The sequence below is a fragment of the Centropristis striata genome, chromosome 17 (genome assembly GCF_030273125.1).
Source record: "Centropristis striata isolate RG_2023a ecotype Rhode Island chromosome 17, C.striata_1.0, whole genome shotgun sequence".
In the NCBI taxonomy this organism is placed as follows: Eukaryota; Metazoa; Chordata; class Actinopteri; order Perciformes; family Serranidae; genus Centropristis; species Centropristis striata.
Genome location: NC_081533.1, coordinates 17,898,010 through 17,923,192, shown reverse-complemented (window position 1 = coordinate 17,923,192; position 25,183 = coordinate 17,898,010). Strand labels below are relative to the sequence as shown.

The window sequence follows — 25,183 nt, the reverse complement described above, 5'->3', positions numbered from 1 at the left end:
AAGATTGAGCAGTAAGCTTGCGCCAGCTGCTGTATCTGTATCTGTATCATTCCAATTTTAGTATATGTGCTAGCGAACTAGCTGTTTATGTTGATATAATGTAGATATCGGTTCACTCACTTCCGTAATTCCCTCCGTCTCAACAGCAGCAGAGCCAATCACACTATCCAACCTTTTGGTAGCCAATAGGGGCGCCGGATTTGTTCCAACGTCAGAGGACAGGCAATCAGATGGCTCAATTTTTTTCAAACTTCTGGAGTTATTTTTTTTTTCTTTCTACACTTATGCAAGGTATGTAGTGTGAAAACATGCCAGAAATTTTTATTTTTGTAATTATTGCTTTATTTATTTTATTATTATTATTATTATTATTATTATTATTATTATTATTATTATTATTATTATTATTTATTTTTTGATCAGTATTATTATTTTCTCTCTTTAATTTCCTGTCAATTTACTGCTCCACCACTCCAGTCCAGTAGGTGGCGGTAATGCGTCTGTACGTTGGTCTGCCAACCGCCAATAAAACTCAAAAGAAGAAGAAAAAAAGGAGAAAGTCAGGAGAAACTACAAATCCCAAAATGCAGTTCGGTGGGGGTTCGAAAACCGGAAAAGCAACATTATCACCCGGGCTGAAAAAAACTCTCCGTCTGTATTTTAATTTTATTTCAACTGCTCTGGATTTACAATATTGATGTAATTATTATAAGTTTTCTGTTGATTGATGTTCACCTAGCATTCTTTCTACACTTATTCAAGGTATGTACTGTAAAAAACCTGCCAGAAATGTTTTTTTTTTTTTTTTGTAATCAATAAAGCATTGAAAAAGAAAAAGAAAAGTCAGGAGAAACTACAAATCCTAAAATGTAATTCGGTGGGGGTTCGGTGCTGGTAGAATGTAATATGAACGATGCTGAAAGAAAGAGACTTCTCGAGGAAACACAGTAACACCCTGGAAAGTCTTCTTGGGAAAAAAATAATGCAAAGAAAACAATTATTATTATAAGTATGACTTTATTTATTTTATCTCATTTTATATTCATTTTTCATCAGTATTATTATTTTCTCTCCTTAATTTCCTGTCAATTTACTGCTCCACCACTCCAGTCCAGTAGGTGGCGGTAATGCAAACAAATGCAACAAAACTCAAAAGAAGAAGAAAAAAAAGACAGGTCAGGAGAAACTACAAATCCCAAAATGCAGTTCGGTGGGGGTTCGAAAACCGGAAGCGCAACATTATCACCCGGGCTGAAAAAACCTCTCCGTCTGTTTATATTTTGGCTTTAAGTTTTGAATTTATCTCGCTCAACTGCTCCGGACTGAGTTACGTCGCTTCAAATCTAAAACCGCAAGACGGTTCGGTTCTTATCAAACGACCCACAAAGCAACAAAAGTAAGAGTTTTTGCTCTTTATCCTTCCGCTAGAGAAGAGAAACTGTCAGCTAGAATAGAAACGTTACCATAAAATGTCTCGTTAGCTGGCTATCTTCTGTTAATGTTTGCATGTTGTAAAATAAAACTACTGCAGCTGGTGTGCAGGTATAAGCTGCACACACCTTTGCCTTACACTAAAGCACACCCGTTGATTCTTATATTTAAATATAAGTCAATGAACAGGAGCTAAGGCTAACAATGCTAACTTAGCCGATTTGTGGCTAATCCAGGCCTTCAATCGTTACAGCTTTGATATTTCTACTGGTAACGCTACAATTAACCCATTTATCCTTAAAGGAAAATTATGGGGGATATACCACAGACAAGTGGACCATATAGAGCACATTTCTGATGTTTAAAAATAAACATAATAAAAAACAACTTAATAAAAATACTACCCCTAAATGTCAAAGATCTGTCATGTGACATATATGATACATTGGGCGTTAATGGTATTTATGTTTATAATATTTCTTATTTTAAAATAAAAAAACTCAACAGATTTTCTGCTTACAGAAACACAAATTTGCCTTTTTCTTTGCATCTCCACAACATATATAAAAACTGTGACATTAATAGTGCTGTTTAACAACAAATTATTTTTCAGATTTGTTTTTAAGTAACAAAATAATAATAAATCAATAATATAGGTATACGCCACAGCGATATTTTTGTGACTTGTTTTATATTCATTTGGTCAGGAAATTTGGTCAGAACCGGTTAAATGCAATAAAGGACACCATATTAACTGAGTAGAAATGTTAAATGGTTTAAACTTAGCCAAGTAACAAAAAATAAGCTTTCTTGAAATTAGCTACTTTTTCACATTTCTGTTTTCAGTCACACACACATTTTGGAGAAGTCACTTCTTGTCAAAGTCACTTGACCACCACACCAGGGTGTAGAGTATACGTCACTTAGGGCTTTAGATAGATAGATAGATAGATAGATAGATAGATAGATAGATGTAAATGTGCACACGATAATTCTACTCCTCAAAGAATTGTCACTAGCACTTATTGATGCACTAATAGCTCTTATTGCACTATACCTTGATTGTTTGCTTTTACTCTTCCTGTAAGTCGCTTTGGATAAAAGCGTCTGATAGATAGATAGATAGATAGATAGATAGATAGATAGATAGATAGATAGATAGATAGGAACTTTATTAATCCCTTGAGAAGGTTGCCTCAGGAAATTGGCAATTCCAGCAGCAGCAGTTCAACACCAATACAGTAGAATAGAATAAATAGAATAAAGTTTGTTACTAGTCATAATGTGCAAAATAAGAGAGATAATTTAATGAGTTAAGGTAAAGCATAAAGATGACTATGGGAGATTCTAGAAGATTTAAAATGTTTATTACACCTGTGTCACCATGGGTTCTTATGGGTTAAAATAAAGATAATGGACACTTTTTTTATATATATTTGTCGTAACCTTTCCAACTGAACGTTGCCTCCACCAGCTGGCCCCTCCACTGCCTGTCACCATGCCCGCCTTGCTGGAGAGACCCAAGCTGTCCAACGCGATGGCCAGAGCGCTCCACAAACACATCATGAGGGAGAGGGAGCGCAAGAGACAAGGTGAGCTGTCACTCACTGATCTGTCTCCGTGTTTAAACCTCTCAGAGCCTCGTGGACACTTTCACAACTGAACGCGTCGAAGTGTTTGTACGTTTCACTATAAAACAATCAGATCCCATTTGGTTGATTGTCATGAAGCCAGTCTAAGCTCTGTCTGTGAGGATTATAAGGACATTCTTTATCAAACTAAATATATTTCACTTTTATATGAATGAACAATATAGCCATAATGAGGCATAATTCATTGTTTTGTGTTAAAATAATATTTTCTGCATTTTTAAACATATTTTTGATTCACAGATTCATTACCGTAATGCGTCCAGATAAAAATGTCATGGTTTCCCCACATTTGTATCCAATAAATATTTAATCAACTTTATAAAAAATAAATATACATTTGTTTAAAAACGTATAATTTAACAGAATGTAATCAAATATAATGGTTTTTAACAATGTTTAAAGAATAAAATCTGAATGAAAATTGATGAGTAAAAATAGTTAAATGTTACGGTAATGATAGAATGGTTTGCATTAAAATATGTGTATATTTTTAATAAAATATATAATAAATATTTCAACATGTTTTCCTCCACCACTAAACAACATGAATATCATTTTTCAGAGGAGGAAGAAGTGGACAAAATGATGGAGCAGAAGATGAAAGAGGAGGAGGAGAGGAAGAGGACAAAAGAAATAGAAGAGAGGATGTCTTTGGAGGAAACCAAAGAACAGGTTGGGAAACAATTGAAGCATTTATAATTTAATCTGTGCTTCTATCTCTGTATGACTTGCTTTTACTTTTTTCTTTGGCTTGGGAGGAATAATTTACGGCTCTTTTTTTCACACTGTGATTCCCAAACTCAGGTCATGAAAATGGGTGAAAAACTTCAGGGACTCCAAGAAGAGAAACACCAGCTGTTCTTACAGCTGAAGAAAGTCCTTCATGAAGAGGAGAAGAGACGCAGGAAGGAGCAGAGGTAGTACGTTTAACACTGCACTCAGAACAAAATACTCTCACACAAGTTCATGATGTATTTTTGGTATTCAGTTGCGCTTTTGTCTTTTCTAGTGATATCACAACATTGACATCAGCCAGTTACCAAGCCAGCCTGCCCATGCACGCAGGGCAGCACCTCCTCAGCATCCAAGGTACCGCAGTTTTCAAGTACCTCACCTTGGTTATCTAGAAAATTTTCTTTTTTACCATTATGAGGAAACTGATGCACGTCTTTACCTCTTTCAGGAAGTCCAGTCAGCCACAGTCGACCTGGTGCGCTACTGGGAGAACGGAGTAAACAGCTGTTCCCAGCTGCTGTGATTCCAGTGAGTATACGGTTGTTTAGCTTAAACAAATTATGCCTTTTCATAAAATAACAAAATAATATATCTATGTCTCGCACGGATGCTTCTGCACAGATCATATGTTTGAGTATGGATTCCTGGTGAAGTATAATTTCTTCACACAGTCCTGTGTGACTTGCACTGTTTAACCCGTTTGTGCCCAGGAACTATATTTAGTAAGAATAGGGGAAATGCTACAACATTTGTTCTGATTGGAAAATGCTGTTTTTAGCCTCTCAGATTTGGAGATTTCCTGCATTTCACTGTTTAGTATTGTATTAAACTTCATATCTTTGGGTTTTGGATTGACAAAATAAGACTGAAAGACTTCACCTTGGACTTTGACAATTGGGATGGACATTTTTTTAAACTTTTTTCTGACATTTTATAGACCCAAACAATTAATCAAGAAAATAAGTGACGGATTCATATATAATGGGAATAATCACAAGTTGCATATCCTTGATTTTCAACTCGTTATGAGTTCAGAGAGATCTGATCTGATCTGATTATGCTCCTTGGTTTTTCTGATACAGACATTTTCTCACCAACTATTTGTTGTATGTGTTTAGGCTCATGATGCTCCTGTTTTTCCTAAATTAATGGAGTATAATGCAAAAGAAGTAATGATTTTTCTGTCTTTGGTGTGATTGATTTTAAAAAATGTCTTCACATTTCACATTTCCACCAAATTATATTTTTAAAAAATCAGTTCTGGACACAAATTGGTTAATCCGTGTGCTTTAGGACAGCTGTTCTCAACCTTGGGGTCGGGACCCCAATTGGAGTCGCGAGATGATTTCTGGGGGTCGCCAAATGATTTTGGAAGTCAGCTCTGTCTCCACTGTGTTAAAGTGTTCATGTGTTAATGTGTCTTTTTTGATCACTTAATGTTTTTTTTGGTCATTTTGTGTGTTTTTTTTAGTCAATTTGTGTCTTTTTTGGTTATTTTTTTCCCTTTTTTTTGGTAATTTTGTGGGTTTTTTTTAGTCATTTTGTGTCTTTTTAGTCATTTTGTGGTCAATGTGTGTCTTTTTTTCATCATTTTGTTTCGTTTTTTGATAATTTTGTGTCTTTTTTGGTCAATTTATGTCTTTTTTTGGGTCGTTTTGTGTCTTTTTGGTCATTTTGTGTCTTTTTTGGTCATTTTGTGTCTTTTTTTGGTCATTTTGTGGTCAATGTGTGTCTTTTTTCATCATTTTGTTTCCTTTGTTGATAATTTTGTATCTTTTTTGGTCAATTTATGTCTTTTTTGGGGTCATTTTGTGTCTTTTTGGTCATTTTGTGTCTTTTTTGGTCATTGTGTTTACCTTTTTTTTGGTTATTTTGTTAATTTTTTGGGTGATCTGAACTGTGCGTGTGAGATTCTGTTCAGTGAGCGGGGGTCGCGGACAACTTGCATGTTAAATTGGGGGTCGTGACTCAAAAAGGTTGAGAACTACTGGTTTAGGAGATGCAGATTTAGACACAAGTATTGCGTATGACACTGTTTAACCCTCCTCCTCTTCCTCCTCCTCCTCTTGTCCCTCTGTTAGGCACGGCACTATCAGACGCCAGGCTTCAGCTCGGGCTCAGCAGAGCACGGACAGTTCAGCGGGGGCCAGGGGGTCCATGAGCCCTACGGGGTGGCTCAGGCCCAGCACCCCTCCACCTACGCCCCCGGACCATCAGTGCCTGTCAGTTTCGCAAGCAGCTCTCAGATCAGAGGTAAAGGGAGCACACATCAGCTGTTTACATAATAATAGCATCTAGATATGAATTCCCTTGTTCAGTAGTCCTTGAATAAGACGTACCTTGTCCTTTGTGCTTATAATGTAATTATAATATATGTATAATTTTGTGTTCATAATGTGAACCACATAGAAGCAGGCTGTAGTGAAAAGTTTCTTTAATTCCTCCACAGGTGCGTCTGCGTTTCAGGCCATGCAGTACCTCCCCCACCAGCAGCCTGGTTACCCCGTCCACAGTCACTTCACCTCTCAGCCTGGTCAGTTCCTCTCTTCTCCTTGTGTTTCCCACTGCTGGTTCAATGTACAGGGTTCTTATACAGATGCTTGAAATCCTTGAAAATGCTTAAATTTAAATGTTGTATTTTCAAGGTTTAAAAGTGCTTGGATTTTGGATAAAGTGCTTGTTAATGCTTGAAATTCTTACTGTATTTCTCTTCAATCTGACTATATCTATCTGTAGACTATAGATAATCACATGTTCAATGTGAAACATAATGAGTAGCCTATCTGAAATGAAGACCGTTCCTCCTAAAAGTGTAAAACCATCGCTGTTGGTATGGTTCAGTGAAAAATGCTTGAATTTGACCACTGAAAAAGTGTATGAACCCTGAATGTAGAGACTATTTATTAATAGCAAAACTGCAGCCTTAACAACATGCAGAGTATTGTAAAATAAGCTGAATGTTTTTCGGGCTGTATATTTGATGTAAATGGTGATCTCTGTATCTCATCCAGGATACATTCCCGGAGCAGGAATACCGCTCCAGAAGCAGCTGGAGCATGCAAACCAACAGTCCGGCTTTACCGATGCAGTAAGGAATTAAATATCTGCTGTTTACTTGTGTATATATAAGACCTTCTTTTTGTAGTAATAGAGCATGTGTGTGTGTTTTTAGACTGAAAATCCTACAAAATGATAATTTATGTCTAATAAGTTTGGGTCAGAATATTTCCAAACATGTCTCAATTGTGGAAGCAGCTGCATAAACATCATACAGAGATACAGTGGCAAGAAAAAGTATGGGAATCCCAATATATTAGTGCAGGGGTCGGCAACCTTTACTAACAAAAGAGCCACTGTTGGCCAAAAAAAAGAGAAAAAATTTAGTAATGGAGCCACAAACAGGCCTTATTTTCAGCCTTACAATTAAAACAGCCTACGAAGTCTAAACTAGCCTACCAGCTTCACTAATAGGTCATAATATTTAGAGTTAAAGGTCATATATAAGGTACACATCTACAACTGAGGAATACATATTGCTCTGGGCCTACACCAATGATAAATGAACATTAAAAATGTAAAGAAATAACTGTTTCATTTGGTATAATTTCTTTGTCCCAGCTACAGGGAGCCACTGCAGATGGCCCGAAGAGCCACATGTGGCTCCAGAGCCTCAGGTTGCCCACCCCTGAATTAGCATTATTAGCATGAATTAGCATTATGATCGAGTCATACTTTCTTTTTCCACCAGCACTATGATTGTTTCATGGGTGTGTTCAATAAATAACTGTTTTTTGTGATATCATCTTAAGCACATTGTGTTGGTCTATACCTGTGATTTAGATTCAGATCAGATCATATTTTATGTCAAATTATTGTAGAACACTAGGTAATTTCAAAGGGTTTTTCTTGCCACTGTATATATGTGGGACTACGTGTTGTCCTTTCCTTATCTGATAGTTTTTTTGTCTCGTTGATGTTCTCTCAGGGTGCTTTGAGGCCGATGCATCCACCAGCCATGCACCCTTCTGCCCCAGGCCTGCTGCCCACACCATCCATGGCCGTGCAGATTCCCACTGCAAAGGTGATTACCCTAAAGCTCTCGTACAACATTTTGGTTGTTTATAGCACAATAACATAGCCTGGCTAACACCAGACTAATCTCAAATGAGATGTGGTCTGGGAACCAACCGTTCATTTCTCCGTAGAGGAGGTGTGGTTTACGATCCTCCGGAGCCGTTTATTGGGCGCTTAGAATGTCTATCAAAGCGTCTGTAGGTAGCTCTTAGCCAATCAGATCAGTTATACCAGATGACGTAGTAGAGCAACAGAAATGGATGTTTGTTGTGTGTGTGTCTGTGAGAGAGTGTTGCTTACTGCGTTGCTTCTCCAGTTCTCGCTTTCTGCAAGATTATTTATTTTCACGCTTTATTCCCCCTCATGTCAGTCAGCCACACACATCCACTGATTTTATGGGCAATAAACAAGCTGCTGCGGGTCTCTGGGCGGCCCCGCTGTCCCCCGGCTCGTAGCCAGATCACCGCCGTTACAATAGCGGGGCTAATAGCTACCGCTAACGCCGTAACGGTAGCGTAGCGCTATCGCGCTACGGTCGCCCCGGTACCGTGACGCCGGTGATCTCGTTCCGAGCCGGGGGACAGCGGAGCCGAGAGACCTTTCGCCTTTCAACTTTTGCTCTAAACTATTTAAAACACCATCTACAGCTAAAGAGAGTTTCGCGTCTGCTGCAGCCATGTTGGATCCGTAAGAAAACTACAAAACTACAAGCTTCCGTCTGCCGAGTAGTACGCATCATCGTCTTGCCGTCCCTCCCCACTCTGTGATTGGATCCCTAAAACAGGGCTGAGAAATCCCTCTGGTTTCCAGACCCCTTGGCAGTTCGAAATTAAATCGAGCGTGCAAGGCAGCCGGGGTATACCCAGGCTAACAATAACATCCAATTTAATGTGATTATGAATATACTGTGCGTACGGTGTGTGTATATAAATTAATTGATGTAGCAAATGCTTGAATTTGAGGTGGTAGAGGACAATGATGCTGATATTTGCAACGTATGCATCCTTCTGCATTGCATTTAAATTATTTAAACTTCATCTGTTGCAGCTGGCCTCTCAAAGTGCATCCAGTCATATTATGAGATCATAAAGTATTGATTTAGATCTGCCAGTAACCCTCATGTGGCCTGGTACATTAAATTTAGCTCAGAAATAATTTAGTTTTGCAGAAATCACTCCTCCACTCCTTGGTGTAACTGACTTCCTCCTGATATTAACTTTTCTATACTGTCATGTTTTTCTCTTCATGACGTGAAATCTGAAAACATGTGAGTCATTTCATCACGTTATTCTGTGTTTCCGCCGCCAGGCGCCGTTCCAGAGCTCCCCCCAGGGTGCTCCTCGCCACGGCTTCCTCTCCCACAGCCAGAGCAGCCAGAGGTTCTACCACCACGGCAAGTAACTCAGCCACCTTCACCTTCACCTTCACCTTCACCATCGTCACGGAGACTTCACTCAAGATTCTGGAGAACCTAATGGATGTCTAATGGGCCGACTTCTTTTAAAAAAAAGCAGTTGGTAGGCTGGATTATTATGTGATCTGTGTTTTATAACCTGTACAGTACCTCTTTTTTTGACTTGGTTAATTTGTGCTCCTGCTTCTGTGCTTCTGTAAACATCCAACTTTATTTTTTTTCTTCTTACAAATGATGTTAATTTGTAAAATAACTCTTTTTACCTACACTGTAAAGCTGTTCTGGATGTGCCTAAGTGCACTTAAATGTTAATATCTTGTATAAAGCAAGACAGCATGAACCAGAGCTTATTCTTTGTATACTAACATCCATAATTACCACATCAGCGGAGGGTTTAATGACTAAACACTAGAAGAAGAAAAAAGATTTGAGGGAAATGATTTAGCAACACTTAGTTTAATTTAGTGCGTGGATTAAATCAACATTTTTCCCGCTAACATCACACACACACTGATATAACTGAGACACAATGTCTTAGCTAAAATACTTTTTTTACATCCATTTCAGTCAAATCACATTTTTCTGACAAAGCTATGAAGGATTTCCTGTGTTTTTCTTCTAATACAGAATAAAAGAAGTCAAGAGTCTCTGCTGTTTTAAAGCTTTTATGTTGCTGAATAAAAGGAGAAGCAAACGCCACGTCCAACAGTTTGTGTCATCTTTATTTTTTTTGGCCATGGAGACATTCTGCACAGTTTGGATTTGCTGTATGAACACAAAGTAAGGATACCAAACCGCCACAAGTTTATCTGCCTCCTGAATCATCGCTCGAAGTTCAGGAGTACGCCAAATTAAATCCCACTCAATTTCTCCAAGTGAAGGCCCGCTCTGACGGCCTCTGCAAAAAGAATTTTGAAAATACTTTTTTTTAACGGATGAGAATTTGTTCTTGAAGCAGGGTTTTGTTTCCTTGAGACAGAAAGAAACTGAACCTCGGTGTGCCACGTTGGTAACCTTTTGTTTTAATAGACAACAAGCCTCAACAGAACAATGCAGATCCAGAGTTGAAGCCCTTCGTTAAACGGGAACATATAAAAAAACAACAGTTGTGACATGATCACCAGCTTTCTTTTCCCTGATGGTAGGCAGCTACTGAATATCTGTACACCTACTCGATCATTAGAGACACACTTTCCTCGACACCGCCGACCTTTTTATCTATTCACATCTGACTCAGATGTGGTTTTATTACGTGTGCGTGTAACATAAAGAATGTTTACAATTAGACATTTCCAATTCCTTTTCTAATTGAACCCAAGAAGAAAACAGAGAGGGAGAGAGAGAGAGTATGAAAAACAAAGACAAAAAGAAAGAAAAAAGGGAGGATAGCATTGACGAGGCAATATCCCCTCCTTTTCCCCAGGTCCAGTGCATCTCGTTTGCCCCTGAAACAGAATTACAAGAGGGGAAGAATGAGAAGAAAGAGGACAGAAAAGTGAGAGACGGAAGAAAAAATAAAACACCAGAAATGTTTTCAGGAGTTTTGACGAGCCTCCGCAGAGGAAACATGGCACAAAACATTTTTTTTTGTGGTCACTTTATTCTACAGCCCACAGTTTGCAGGTGAGAAAGTGCATAAAAAGAAAGTGCATCGAAACAGTTTGACCCGACAGTGACAACAATGCTACAAGCTGTTTTTTTTTTTTTTTTAGAGAGAAATACAGGAAGCAACTGGCGATTTCAGGCTGTAAAATGAAGTGTAACCCACAGAAAAGAAAATACATTGCTCAAAAACACAGGATGAACCATAAGCTTTCATATAGTGCTACATAAAAATGATACACATGCTCATAATAGTGTTAACATGAGACAGAAAGTACATTAAGGGGCAGGCAAATCCACAGTGTTACCATCACTTCATACAGGCTTCAAATTTCAAATGTACACTGTAAAAAAAAAAATTCTGTTGCTTTTACAGAAAAAAATGGCAGCTGTGGTTACCAGAATAATTCTGCAAAAAATACAGTACAAATGTAAACAACTTTACAGAACAACTTGTACATTTTACTAGTATTCAGTGTACAATAAATAACTGAATGTTAATTTACTGGTATTCAATGCACAATAAGCAAAATGCATGTACATTTTGCATAAATAATTAGTATAAAAGCAGCAGCATCCTGTTAAATTAGCAGTAAAGGAAGGTTTAATCTACACTCTTTTTTTTTTTTAATTACTGCAGTTTTAGGATGTAAAATGTACAAGTTGTTCTGTAAAGATGTTGACATGTACTGTGTTTTTTACGGGAATATTCTGGTAACCACAGCTGCCAGTTTTTTTCTGTAAAAACAACGGGACGTTTTTACAGTGTACTCACTAAATTAGTCACATTTCGTCAATTAGAAATCTTCCAATTTCAAGCTGACCACTTGCATATCCAGTTAAAACAAATATATACAAAAAGTCATAATGCAGTAATATGAAACAGTTCAGTCCAGTGGATATGCATGATTGTAAATCACATTTTAACCCTCTGGAGTCCAGGAAAGCACCGGCGCATGACTTCTTCATGGCGTTGCAACGTAAAAACGAAGCAGCATGGAGCTGCTGTCAGCTTTCACAAGTTTCCATGTCCAATTTAGTGCATCAACCCTTTTTCAGCAAAGGTAAAAAAAAAAAAAACGACCTCGACCAAGTGTAAGTTTTTGCAGAGGTTTTTCAAATTTTGCAGTTTGCATTCAGCATTTTTAATGCAGTATTATGTCCTTAATGTTTTTTGTGTGATATTTGTAAATTTCTGTGTGTATTTTGTCATTTTTTGTGTGTTTTCTGTGTAATTTTTTTGAGTGGTTTTTGTAAAAAAAAATGTATGTGTTTTTGGTGTGTTTTTGTGTTTTGAGTGGGTTTTTATGTGGGGTTTTCTGTAAAAAAAAAAAAAAAAAAAAAAGGGTTATTTATGTGTGTTTTTGTAATTTTGTGTGTGTTTTAGATCCAGTAAGTCAAAATGAAAAAAATAATAATCAGGTCATATAGGTGAGGTTGTGCTGAAAACAATGATACCGACATGGCGTGGTGAACCCTTTTTAAATTTATACAGGCCGACAAAACCGACAAAACCGACAAAATAGCCCCAAACTCCAAAGGGTTAGATGTTTTTTTCTTCTAATAACTAAGATTGAAATCTAAACATTAAAGGTTGAGCCTTGGATCTGGATGAGCGGAGTTGCCTTCCCCTTTGCTCCAATGATGAACAGTAAACTGTACATGTTTATGACATCATACACACTTGCTCTGGCATGGCACATGCTTCTGGCTTGTGGTGTAACACACACACACACACACACACCATTTAACGTAACACACACACGCTCGCACTCGTCTTCAGGCAGGCTGGGTCAGGCGGTACTTGTGGGGCTGCAGCTCTGTATTTACCTGCAGTGGCTTATTTACCCAACGCTTTGATGCCAATTGCAGCTTCTTCATCCATTGCATTTAGAACAGTGATCTGAAAGAAATGATCAAGATGTTGACATTTCTTCCTGCTTACGTCACTTGATCCCTTTGTCACTACTGTTAAATGGTGTAATAAAAGGGTAATTTGTGTTTGAGACCCTTATGTTAACCTGAAAAATTAAACCGCCGACTCCTTGGAGTGTCTTTTAGCACAAACGAACACTGAACAAGACAATTTTAAATCTACAAAATGTTCAAATAAACTTACATGAGCTCAAAACACAAAGTGAAAGGGTCAAGGCTCTGAGATGAAAACACGGCAAACAAGTTCACGGCTATTTGGACGTACACGTTGCCGTGGATACGCATTGTTTTGTTTCTATCCTGATTGACAGCTCGCCATGTTAGCGACCTGTCAATCAAAGGTAACCAATCATACGCTTCTTTATCATCTATTTTCTTCTAAATGGGACCATCATTTACACAGTTAACATCATATTGTATTGAAGAAGACTTGAAACTCGAGACCAAAATCATGCCACGAGAAATTTTTGTGAGATAATAAATCAAGTGAGAAGTCGTCTCATTTTGTATTGAGATAGATAGGACCGGAGGTGCAACCACTGTTAGTGACTTCTGTTGGATTTTTGAAAGAATGCTGTGTTAGTTAACGAGCAGACTGGGGAACACCGCGCAAATCTGTCAATAATATTATTAGAATTTTAACAGGTGAGTTAAAAAAGTTCAATTGTCATGAAGAGGGGAATTAGCGATACAGACCAAACCATCTGTGGTACCAGACTGTACACGTTTATTTCTACTGTAAATTTGGTAGTTTTAACATGGGAGTCTATGGGGATTGACTCACTTTCAAGCCATCCTTAAGTGGCCCTCGAAGCAAGTGTCTAATCTAATTTATTAGTTAGTAGATTCTTCAATTTTTCTAACCATGTAAAGTCTGTTTGGTTGTTTATTTCATGACAGCTAAAATGTTTTAGTGATTGAAAGGAAGAAAAATAACTGTACTCAAGCTGAGAAGGAGCTGTCAATCAAGCGTGATCTTATCCCGCCCCCACAATCCTGACACATGGTTTGAGCAGCCAAATGAGCAGCTGAACTCTAATAGTTTTAAGCGTTTATTCCCACTCAGATTTTTGTGGCTGCTTAATGAGACACTTTGATAGGATATGTGCTTTTTTACCATTTCAAACCAATGTCCAAGTGGCTTTAACCCTTTGATGCTCAACTTGGGACCCAACATATATGAGTTTTTATGTTCTATTCTTTGCAATAAATTATTTTCATCATTCAGCATTCCAGGTTTTCCTCAATTAGTTTGTTTTTGATCATTATACATCCTAATTTTATGTTTTCCTTTATTCATTTTTAATTAAAATCCGTTTTTATGTGACTACTCTTCTAATGCACAACATGGGTCAAAAATGACCCATATCCATTTTTTTAGCTAAGTAGCTTAGCTAACTTATTGGCTAAGTATTTAGCTAAGTAGCTTGCTAAGCTAACTACTTGCTAACTTCTTGGCTAAGTAGTTTGCTAAGCAGCTTGCTAAGCTAACTACTTGCTAACTTCTTGGCTAAGTAGCTTGCTAAGCTAACTACTTAGCTAACTTCTTGGCTAAGTAGTTAGCTTAGCAGGGTACTTATCCAAATACTTAGGCAATAAGCGCGCTAACAACCTCAAAAATATTGTTCTAATTGTTATTGTATTTATTATTTTTTTTGCATTACCTCAGACCTGAAGCTTGTCATCATAGTTGCAGTTTCATTTTGCACAACTGTCTTTTATTATAAATATTTAACCTGTGGTTCTGTTAATTTATACATGTTGCATTTTTCTTGTTAATAAAAATATTTCGTTTGTTTTTATCCTTGTGGTGTCAAAAATGGTATCGAATATTGAATATTTTCCTGAGTATCGGTATCGAGTTGAAAATGTTAGTATTGTGACAACCGTAGACAGCACTGACCAGGATCTCCTCTCCAGCTTCGTGCTTGCTCTCTATCTCTTTGCCCAGGTCTCCTTCGGGAATCTTCAGGTCCTCTCGCACCTCCCCGCTGTCCTGGAGCAGGGACAGGTAGCCATCTTGGATCCCAATCAGCTGAAAGAGGGAAAAATAGAAAACAGCAGAAAAGAGTAAGCATATAGTATTTTTTTTTTTATACAAGCAGGCGTTATCTTTTTCTCTTTCTGTACCTGAACTTACTGGTGGTGTCTAAGAGTTATTCATACGTTTTTAAAGTAGCATACATGAAATAAGCTACACTAAATATTATTAAGGTTACATTATGTATTATTGAGAACCAGTATTATACCTCAGAGATGTAATTCTGTGACTGAGTGCACTAGTAGAGGGAAATCTTTGTTTGCAGCTTGTTTAAGATACAATATTCCTTTATTATTCCCACAATGGGGACATTTTCAGAGTTACAGCAGCAAAAAAAGTGTACAGCAAAAATAGAAAGAAGCATCAATAAAATAACAATAAATAGTAAACAAGCAGTATTAACAAGTAGGAAAAGTATTTATATTAGAAATATAAAATTAGGAACAATATTAGTTCGATCAGTAATGTAAGCTTATTTAGAAATGTATCAAGTTTTCAGTCTCTCCACAAATTCGCAAAATCAAGAGAATGTATAATTTGCTATAAATCCCAAGATGTGTTTGAGTTTAGATAAAATTTCAAAAGTTCATAAATAGTCAAATGTTTATCTGTTGATTTTACCTCCTTTTCAGTCTTCAGCTGCTAAATGCTAACCAGCTGGTTGCTATCTTTGTGCAGGCAGCATACAGACTCTTTGGTTCATTATAGCAGGAAAAGCACAGGTGTTAATAATATTACAGATGGCTCTGTTTAATTAAGTTTCCCAGTAAGCCATTAGAGTATGAAAGTGAGCCAGTATGCACAATACCAGGACCTGATGTTACACTCTTCACATTTGACTTTAAGTCAAGTTTAGTGCTTGACTGAACAATCAATCAGCTGTTCATAAATACACGTTAACCAGTGAATATTTGACTACAGCCGTCTGTATTGTTTATGCTCAACTAAAGATATTTAGGACACACTGATCTTAATTATATTGACTTTGTTTTCTATAATGATGTGGTTTGAAGACTGTTTTCCAACTACAGATCAGAGGTCGGCCGATATACCGGGCTGATATTTGAGTTTTTTACTTGTATCGGCATCAATAAATTAATTTAATCATTCAGTATTGCAGGTTTTCCTCAATGAACTCGTTTTTGATCATCATTCATCCTAATTTTTTGTTTTCTTTTCTTACTTTTTGAATAAAAACCCTTTTTGTATCACTACGCTTCTAATGCACTAGGTCATTTTTGACCCATGTGTGTAAACTTGATGTAATAATACAAAAACTAGAGGTCGACCGATATATCGGTTCGCCGATCAATCAGCCCATTTCACTGAGCCAACAGCAGGAAAGGCTCGGTGCACCATCTCCATTCTCTGGTGAGCTGCTGCTGATACCAGAAAAAAGAAAAACACATCAAATATGTGGATCATCTGAGGCGCCACCACCTCCAGGCCTAGAACAACATACACATTGTTTGCTATCCAACTGTTAATATGTTTCGTTTGTTTTGTTAATAAATGTTTCTTTTTTTGTTTAAATTGAGACTTAAGCACTCCCGCCTGCAGCTCTTCTGTGTGGAGTTTACATGTTCTCATCGTGTCAGGGTGGGTTCTCTCCGGGTTCTCCGGCTTCCTCCCACAGCCCAAAAACATGCACTTAGGTTTAATTGGTGACTCTAAATTGTCCGTAGGAGTGAATGAGAGTGTGAATGGTTGTCTGTCTCTATGTGTCAGCCCTGTGATAGTCTGGTGACCTGTGCAGGGTGCACCCCGCCTCTCGCCAAATGTCAGCTGGGATCAGCTCCAGCCCCCTGTGACCCGAGTGTGGATAAACGGAGAAGGATAATGAATGAATGAATGAATGAATAATTAATTATTGTATCATTTTTATCATGTAAATGGAGGGAGAAAAGGCAATCAAGAATCGGCCAAAAACAATCGGCAGCACATATCCAGGATCGGTTAAGACTGGTGTCAAAATAATCGGTATCGGCCTTAAAAAAACCTTTATGTGTTGACCATTACAGATATTATGTGCAATAATCACACACCATGCAATATTGGTTAGATTAGCTTTGACTGCTGTGCACTATATTTACATTTATATATCTATATTTATACAGATACTTGCAAATATCGCACACTTCTCTTAAACTAGATTTTATATTTCACTGTGTTGTATTGTATTGTGTTCTTTTTTACTTTGTATGTTTGGCTTGACCAAGCCTCAGTACTTAATTTTGTGCCTCATCATGTGCATGCATGTGTTGTTGGTATGACAATAAAGAATTATTCAATCTTTAATCTTTAATATTAAGCTCTTTAAAGCATAGTAATGCTCACTCCTCTCTTTCTCACCTCCACCTGGTTCAGAACGCAGCAGCTCAACTTCTTACCGGTTTTAACAGACGACATCACATCACCTGATTTTAGCATCTTTGCACTGCCATTTTAGGATTGATTTTAAGATTTTACTGATCAGTTTTTAAAGCTTGTTTAGGTCTGGCTCATGAAGTCTAACTCCCTACTAGCCGACCCGGGTCCTTAGATCATTGGGTGTCGCCATTCTGACTGTTCCAAAGTCAAAAACTAAAAACCAAAGGTGACCAGGCTGTCGGCATCAGATCGCCCGACTTTGGACCGAGCTGCCTGAGGAGATACGGCAAATAGAGTCAGTAACCCTTACAAACCCACTTTTTTCAAACATTTTCCATCTTACTCTTTTTTTTATTTGATTATATTCTCTATATAGTCGTCCCTTTACCCTTTAATTATGTTCTTATTACTTAATGACTTTCCCTTGGTATCTGAGGTTGTCCTGTAATTGATCCTATGCTGTCTCTTTTTGTTTTGTTATGTAAGAATTGTTTTTTTTAAATATAATATTTGTGGGTTTTTTTACATGCACTGTCTCTGCTCTGTTAACCTTATGGCATCATTCTCCTTTGTGATTAACTGCTCTCTGTCAAAGCACTTTGTAAGCTCTTGTTTTTAAAAGGTGCTATACCTTTAAAGTTATTATTATTGCTATTATTATTATTATGTATCAAATGTGTGATGTAATCAAATGTTAGCTTCCCACAGTCATTTATAGATTCAAACAGTGGGATTTCAAAAACCTAGCAGCATTCATCTCTCTCCAATAAGTTCTTAGTTGACTAATAATCACGGGGCTCTTTCAAATAATCCTCCGACTGTTGTTGGTCCCGCAGCAGTCATGTAGAATTATCTTGTGCTTATGAAAGACCGAAGCATATTTGTGAATATTACTGTGATATCTGTTCACTCAGATCTTTCCCCTTGGGCGGACCATTTCCGAAAAATCCCTCATCAACTCGTAATTTCAGAGCGATTAACCGGAGGCTGCTCCAGCTTTCTGCCACGTGGATTATTAAACAGCAAGTAAAACCTTTGTTCTCACTACTGGTACAACTAGCTCCTGTCTCTTCCTCAGTCGTCCAGCTGTCTCACCTGGTAGTCCATTCTCTTGATGTTGGGGACGTCCATGTTGTGGGTGGAGGGACAGATATCTTCATACTTCTTACCAGAGAATATGTCGATACCGACCAGGTGGACCTGCAGGAGCAGACACAGACACACAGGACCAACAATCAGCATCTTACTGAAGTTTTTCCCAAAGCAAATAACAATCTACAATCTACAATGTCATTTAGCAGACGCTTTTATCCAAAGCGACGTACATTTGAGAAATCATATAACACAAGCGAGGATGGAGTCAACAACATTGACTCACTCATCCATTTCAAATCACAACTCAAAACACATCTGTTTAAAACTGCCTATTCCCTCTGATGACAATTACCCTGTCCAATCTATTATATGGTATTGTTCTTAATTCTGTGTATTTTATTGTATTTTATTGCTGTTTCTTTTCTATCTTTTTTGTACGGTGTCCTTGAGTGCCAAGAAAGGCGCCTTCCAAATAAAATGTTTTATTATTATTATTATTATTATTATTATTATTATTATTATTTTATTATTAATAAGAAACAACACAAGAATAAGCAAGAATAAGTGGCATATATTATGTTGAGTCCTTTTATGGCGTAAGTGTTTTTAGGACACAAGTGGAGATTTTTTTTTTTTTTTTTTTTGTGTGTGCTGTGTGTTGATTATGTGTGTAGGTGATCAGTAAAGAGCTGGGTCTTCAGCCTCTTTTTGAAAATTGAGAGGAATTCAGCAGATCAGATGGAGTTTGGAAGCTTGTTCCACCACCTACTGTATAGGGGCTCTACAGAGGAGAAGAGTCTGGTTTGGGACGTAGAACCTTTCAGCGGCGGAGGAGCCAGACGTCTTTCACTATAGTGGGCGGGAAGGTTTGTGGACCTGAACAAGGGAGTTCAGATATGTAGCAGCTGTTCCTGTTGCTGTCTTGTAAGCAAGAGACAAGGCTCTCTGCGACTGGGAGCCAGAGCAGAGAGATGAGGAGCGGAGTGACATGTGCTCTCTTGGGCTGGTTGAAACACTGGCTGTATTTTATCAATCAGTGTCTATAAGTAGGGGCGCCGATTTCCTTAATTTTGCGGGCTCTTTGCGGATTCTTTTACGTCTAACCGATCTTATCTAGCGATCTTATCGACCTCCACAAAGGTCTGAAAGTGCGTGTGCACGTACGCGTACTTCAGCATGACTGAGCGTGCACACAGTCGGATTAGCGTCTATCACGTGACAACAGTCACCCAGAGCACGCTCAACCAATCATGTCGTCAGCGTGGAACTTTTACACTGTTAAAGAAGAAGAGCAAAGGAGAGCCATTTGCTGCTGCATTTGGGCATTTGTTCTTGTTGTACTATAACGAAAACCAAAAGTTCTGGACACTTTATTTATGGTTGCAGTTCTTTCGTTAGTTCGTCCTGTAAATTGTTGCTATTTATTTTAAGTTCAATATTTTATTAACTACCTCAGACATTGTGATTTCCTTTATTTGTTCAAGAAAAATACTGCTGTGTTATTGTTTTTCAATTAAATAAGATTCAAACATTGAAGGTGTATGCTGTGAGTTATAAAAAAAATCTGTATTGGCCAAAATTGGAATCAGTAGGTCAGGCTTTTTAAAAATCGGTGATCGGCCAGAAAATTGCAATCGGTGCAGCCCTATCTATAAGATAGTCCATGTCCGGTTATGTAAAGCAAGTACTTATCTTACCTGCTGTCCTTTGAAAGAGAGTAGTGGGCCATGAATAATTAACTGTATCACATAATTTATTATACTTATATTTTTTTAGAACTGTAACCCAGCACAGACACATTACTGTTCTGGTACAGACTGAAAGAGTCCATTAATGTGCATTAATATTAATGAATGTGACCTTGTGTTTATTCAGGAACAAATGGATGGATAGTAGAGTGATAGTTCAAAACTTCACTTATTTTCATCAAAGTGAGTCCACCTGGGAAAAACCTATTTTACATTTTAGCTGTTTGTCGTGCAATAAAGCCCTGCAGGAACATCAGCAGCGCTCCAGCCCTGACTGACCTTAGCGTGGCCGTGCTTGCCGGTCTTGGAGGTGGACATCTCGACGATCTTGCAGGGTCGGCCTTTAAGCACAACGAAGCCGTTTTTACGCAGGGCAGAGCACTGCATGGGGTAGGTGGCGGATGCCCCGGCATCACCCGTCTGGAAGTCCAGCTCTGCATCTGCCATGCCTGCTGTGGAGCCAACACAGGGAGCAGACGTTAATATGAGACTGGTTCAGGAAAATGACAGCAGGCCCAGTTACCATCACAGCTGGAGGGAGTATTGATTGATGCTGTGTTTGTTTGTTTTTTTTGGGGCAGGGAGATAAGAAAGAGACCAGAACATATGGCCAGAAGGCTAGAAGAGGAGAGACATGGGAGCTGGGCATCAATCTGAGGTGAAAATTCAGTGATGCAACTTTCGATTGTTCTGAATATAATTATTATATCATACCTTTACCGTGACTGGGCACTGGGTGAAATACTTTGATACTAGTGTAAACATGATTTAAAAATAAAAGTTGTTGGTTTTTTTTTTACCTTGTTATACAAAATGTTGTTAAATTAAACAAAACAACTTAAGTGAATATTCAATTCTGATGCACTGATGCAAGTGGACATTCAACTCTGACATTATATTGTGTATACTTTGTTTTGACATGTCAAGTTTTTTTTGTGTCTTTTTTTGTCATTTTGTGTGTTTATTTGGGTCATTTTGTGTCTTTTGTGTCTTTTTTTAGTCATTTTGTGTCTTTTTTTTTGGTCATTTTGTGTCTTTTTGTGTCTTTTTGTGTCTTTTTTAGTCATTTTGTGTCTTTTTTTTAGTCATTTTGTGTCTTTTCTGCTTTGTTTTTACACCTGGATGTGATAAAGAAGTCATGCTTTGGCGCTTTTGGTGACTCCAGAGGGTTAAATACTGATGTTTACTGGGGATGATATGTAGTAGCCTATTTATGCAAGTTAGTCCACAAATATAAAAGGTGAATATGTGTCAGTGTCTCAGCAGAACAAGATGGACATGTGAGAGTTGGCTGGTGGTCCCAGTTAAAACGTGTGGCTGCAGAGGAAGAGACACTTTCATTCAATGCTGCAGCACGATGCAGAGCTAAATAAAGCAACAGAAGCATGGCACCTGTCAGCCAAACCAAGCCCAGTATGTCCTCCTGTAAAAATTAATCAGACAATAAATGTAAAGTTAGAACTGGAGTTTTAAATTTAGCTGCAACTTTTGTCATTAGGGTGTGTGTGTGTGTTTGTTAAACTGTGTAGCTACACTGCAAAAAATGTGTGTCTAAAAACAAGATAAAAACACTAAATCTGAGGGAAATGATCTAACTGCATGGACAGATAATTTCACTTGGCGAGATTTCTTAAATTAAGATTATTAAATCTAGAAATAAGCATGTTGAACGCTTAAAATAAGAAATTAACTCTTAAAACAAGATAAATTAAAGCTGGAAACAGGGATGAACTGGCCCGAGCAGAGTCAGAGCAGTGTCTTTTTTTGATCATTTTATGTCTTTTTACATTCACATGTCTTCTTTTGGTCACAAAATGACCAAAAAAGACAAAAAATGTACAGAAGCGATGAAGTTAAAACTGCAAGCAGGGATGAACTGGCCCGAGCAGAGTGACCTGACAATCATTTGTTTCTTACCAAGATAAAAAAAAACTTTATATTTAGTGTTAGAAAATGTATCTTGTTTGAAGACTTAATTTCTTATTTTAAGTGTTCAACATGCTTATTTCTAGATTTAACAATCTTAATTCAATAAATCTTGTCAAGTGAAATTATCTTTCCATGCAGCAGGATAATTCCCTTCATATTTAGTGTTTTATCTTGATTTTAGACACACCTTTTTTGCAGTGTAACTAAAACTAAACTTTTCCAATAGCAGACAGTGATCTGGCACCATACCTGGCACGTGACGAGAACAATATAACCGACAGCTGAAAGTTTAACCCCTAACATTCAAACAAATATGCATGTTTCTAAAAAGTACGACTCATAAATTAAGGGCTTTATTGCTGTTGACCGGGTGAACTAGGGCCGCTAATCCGCGCTAATGAGCCCGTACATCAGCCGTCTCTGGGTGTGACTTATTCTGCAGCTCTCGTGCTGTGACCTGAGCACAATAAAGCGTTATAAACTGGCAGGCCACTTCTCGGGACAGTCATGTCTGCAGTAATGAGGGGAAAAGGCGGACTGCGGCCTCTGCGTACCGAGCGGAACGTGCCACTTGCGCGCCGTGCGTCCGTCGGTTACGGTCACGGAACATCCATGCGCACTGGCTGCGCTCAGGCCCAGGCCCTCCTCATCAACACATTCAACTTCTCCAGGCACAATGACAGCCTTTAAGCCACTGGAGCCTGTCGAGAAATGAATGCAGACCTCCCTCTAAACCGAGCCCTGCTTATTTAAACCCTGCCCTGGGTTGGCCGTCAACGCGCCCCCACAGATATGGAAATTGATTGAATTCTGGCCCGCTGGTGCACAATAATGACTAAGCTAATACTCGTGATGGCTCCGACGCGCACCACACAGCTACTTTAACCATGTTGAGCTGCATGTGAGCGTGTGAAAGCTAAAAGAGTGGTTTTAAATGGCAATTTCTGCCAAGTGTGCAGGATTTTTCAAGTTAAAACTGTTGCAAAAATGTGCATTTTGACATTCTAGCTATGAGTGAAACTAGGGCGTTATAAGTCAGACAGTCCTGGTTGTGGTCCTCCAGTAAAAACAGCGTTATTAGTTCCTGGGGGCGTTTAAAGGGAATATGTCAGCTCCAGACAGACATGTGCAGAGGATAACTCGTCTGCTCAGGCGCAAACACGCCCCGTCTATTGGATGTTTTGATAAGGAACTTACCCTGGTGATAATAGCTCCTTTTCCTCTCTTATTTATCTTGATTTCCTCGTCCTCCTCTTTGCTTCCCTGTATCCTGCTCGTCTGGCCGGGGGGTGGGGGGGCTGCCTCCTCGGTGGCTCGGTTTGCGATGTCGCTCCCTTTTTTCCCCGTTACTTATCTCTCCTATTCCACTTTCATTCCCGTCGTCTCCTCTCTCCTCTCTTTTGCACCTGTTTTGCAATCCAGGTTGCAGGTTCACCTCGTAAAGAGGCCGTCAACAGTCAGCCTCCGGGCCGAGAAGAAGCACTGGAGCCGCTGTAGCTACTCTCACTCCACCTTCTGTCTCTCCTCATCCAGCTCCACCACTGTCACGCCACAATAATAACACAAACACATCACTTCCCCTTGGACCTATCACAATAAAATCACCTTGTTACTGTACATCAGTGGTGGAAAAGGTATTCACATCTGATAAATGTACTAATACCACTAAGTAAACCTCCTGCATTCAAAACTTACTTAAGTAACAGTACAAAAATATTAGCATTAAAATGTGTATTGATGCATTTAGGTAAGTAGCGTTTTCGTTTCGTAACCATAGACTCATTTTAACTACTTAACACACTGTTATGATGTTTAATTTAAAGGGAAAACAACGTCTCACTTTAAATGTGTCATGTTTTTCCATGTTAAATCTTATATACAATGTATATTGTACATTATGATACAATGTAACTGCAATACAGTGTATTCTAGAATGTAGATATATGTATGATACAATGTAACTGCAATACAGTGCATTCTAGAATGTAGGCCTAGATAATACATTGTAATTTAACAAGTATAAAACAATGTAACTGCAATACAGTGTATTCTAGAATGTATATATGATACAATGTAACTGCAATACAGTGCATTCTAGAATGTATATATGATACAATGTAACTGCAATACAGTGCATTCTAGAATGTATATATGATATAATGGAACTGCAATACAGTGCATTCTAGAATGTATATATGATATAATGTAACTGCAATACAGTGCATTCTAGAATGTAGCGCCTAGCTAATACATTGTAATTTAACATGTATAAAACAATGTAAATGCAATACTATGTAATACAGTGTATGCTAGAATGCAGAGGTTACATTGCAATAAAATGTTTGCAATCTATTGCAGCTATTATTTTAAGGCACCAATATGAATGTTTGATATTAAAAAATAGTTATATTAGGCTATGACTTAACACATAACTTAACACAAACATTCTTAACAAGGATCATGTATTATTGAAGAATTGTGATTTGAAGAGGATGACACACGCCACTATTTTTTTATTATATCTCATTATATTGTGAGAATGCTTCTTATGATTGTGCCTTCCCATTGAGTCAGTAGTTCAGGAGCTATTGTTGTTTTTATTTGGTAAACCCCTTTCAGCATTTGTGTTCAAAAATAAGAAGTGGATTGGAACAATGATTCATTGGTAAATGGAGAATATCTCATTAAATTCAGTTTAATTGCCGTGGCAATAACTACAGAGTCAAAGATACTGTCATAATAAAAGGACATGGGTTTTTTTTACACACTCTTACATTGAAGGTGCAGTTGCAACTGTTCCTGTCTACTCTTGGCTAACTTAAAGAGGCTTGATGCTGCTTTCATCGGAATGCTCATGAAACAAGCCTCGGCAATTTGGCATGTTCTGCGCATGCGTAGCTTTTTATTCTAGTGCAGCATGGACCACATGGACCGCTAAGCTCTTCTGGAAATATTTACTTTGCATGCATGTACTGTAGATGCCACGACCGATTTTTGTGATGATCTAGCCACGTATTTTACAGGTTTATATAATGGAATAATAACAAGTGATTTATATTAGTTTGTTTCCCACTAAAAAGAGTGACTATGTGTCTGATACACACAGATTCCAGTGTCTATTTGCCTATAAAAGTGAAATATGTCCATATGCAGTTTA

At 38.0% G+C, this 25,183-nt stretch overlaps 2 protein-coding genes across 3 annotated transcripts; one reads left to right on the top strand and one right to left on the bottom strand.

The window, feature by feature from the left end:
- Positions 1 to 1,203: 1,203 nt before the first annotated feature.
- Positions 1,204 to 10,014, top strand: gps2 (G protein pathway suppressor 2). Of its 2 annotated transcripts, none has more exons than XM_059354939.1 (11): positions 1,204 to 1,396; positions 2,906 to 3,023; positions 3,646 to 3,755; positions 3,888 to 4,000; positions 4,093 to 4,172; positions 4,267 to 4,346; positions 5,900 to 6,071; positions 6,268 to 6,351; positions 6,830 to 6,906; positions 7,804 to 7,899; positions 9,201 to 10,014. In XM_059354939.1, the coding sequence occupies exons 2-11, from the start codon at positions 2,930 to 2,932 to the stop codon at positions 9,291 to 9,293; spliced, it is 999 nt and encodes a 332-aa protein (XP_059210922.1). In that variant the 5' UTR covers positions 1,204 to 1,396; positions 2,906 to 2,929; the 3' UTR covers positions 9,294 to 10,014. The 2 variants fall into 2 exon arrangements, with proteins under 2 accessions (XP_059210922.1, XP_059210921.1); XM_059354938.1 differs by having other exon boundaries at positions 3,888 to 4,003.
- On the bottom strand, positions 10,003 to 23,553 carry LOC131989647 (eukaryotic translation initiation factor 5A-1). Its single transcript, XM_059354940.1, has 6 exons — positions 23,224 to 23,553; positions 20,377 to 20,549; positions 18,350 to 18,454; positions 14,747 to 14,878; positions 12,739 to 12,811; positions 10,003 to 10,751 (listed from the first exon to the last, which is right to left on the bottom strand). The coding sequence occupies exons 2-5, from the start codon at positions 20,542 to 20,544 to the stop codon at positions 12,749 to 12,751; spliced, it is 468 nt and encodes a 155-aa protein (XP_059210923.1). The 5' UTR covers positions 20,545 to 20,549; positions 23,224 to 23,553; the 3' UTR covers positions 10,003 to 10,751; positions 12,739 to 12,748.
- Between the last annotated feature and the right edge of the window lie 1,630 nt (positions 23,554 to 25,183).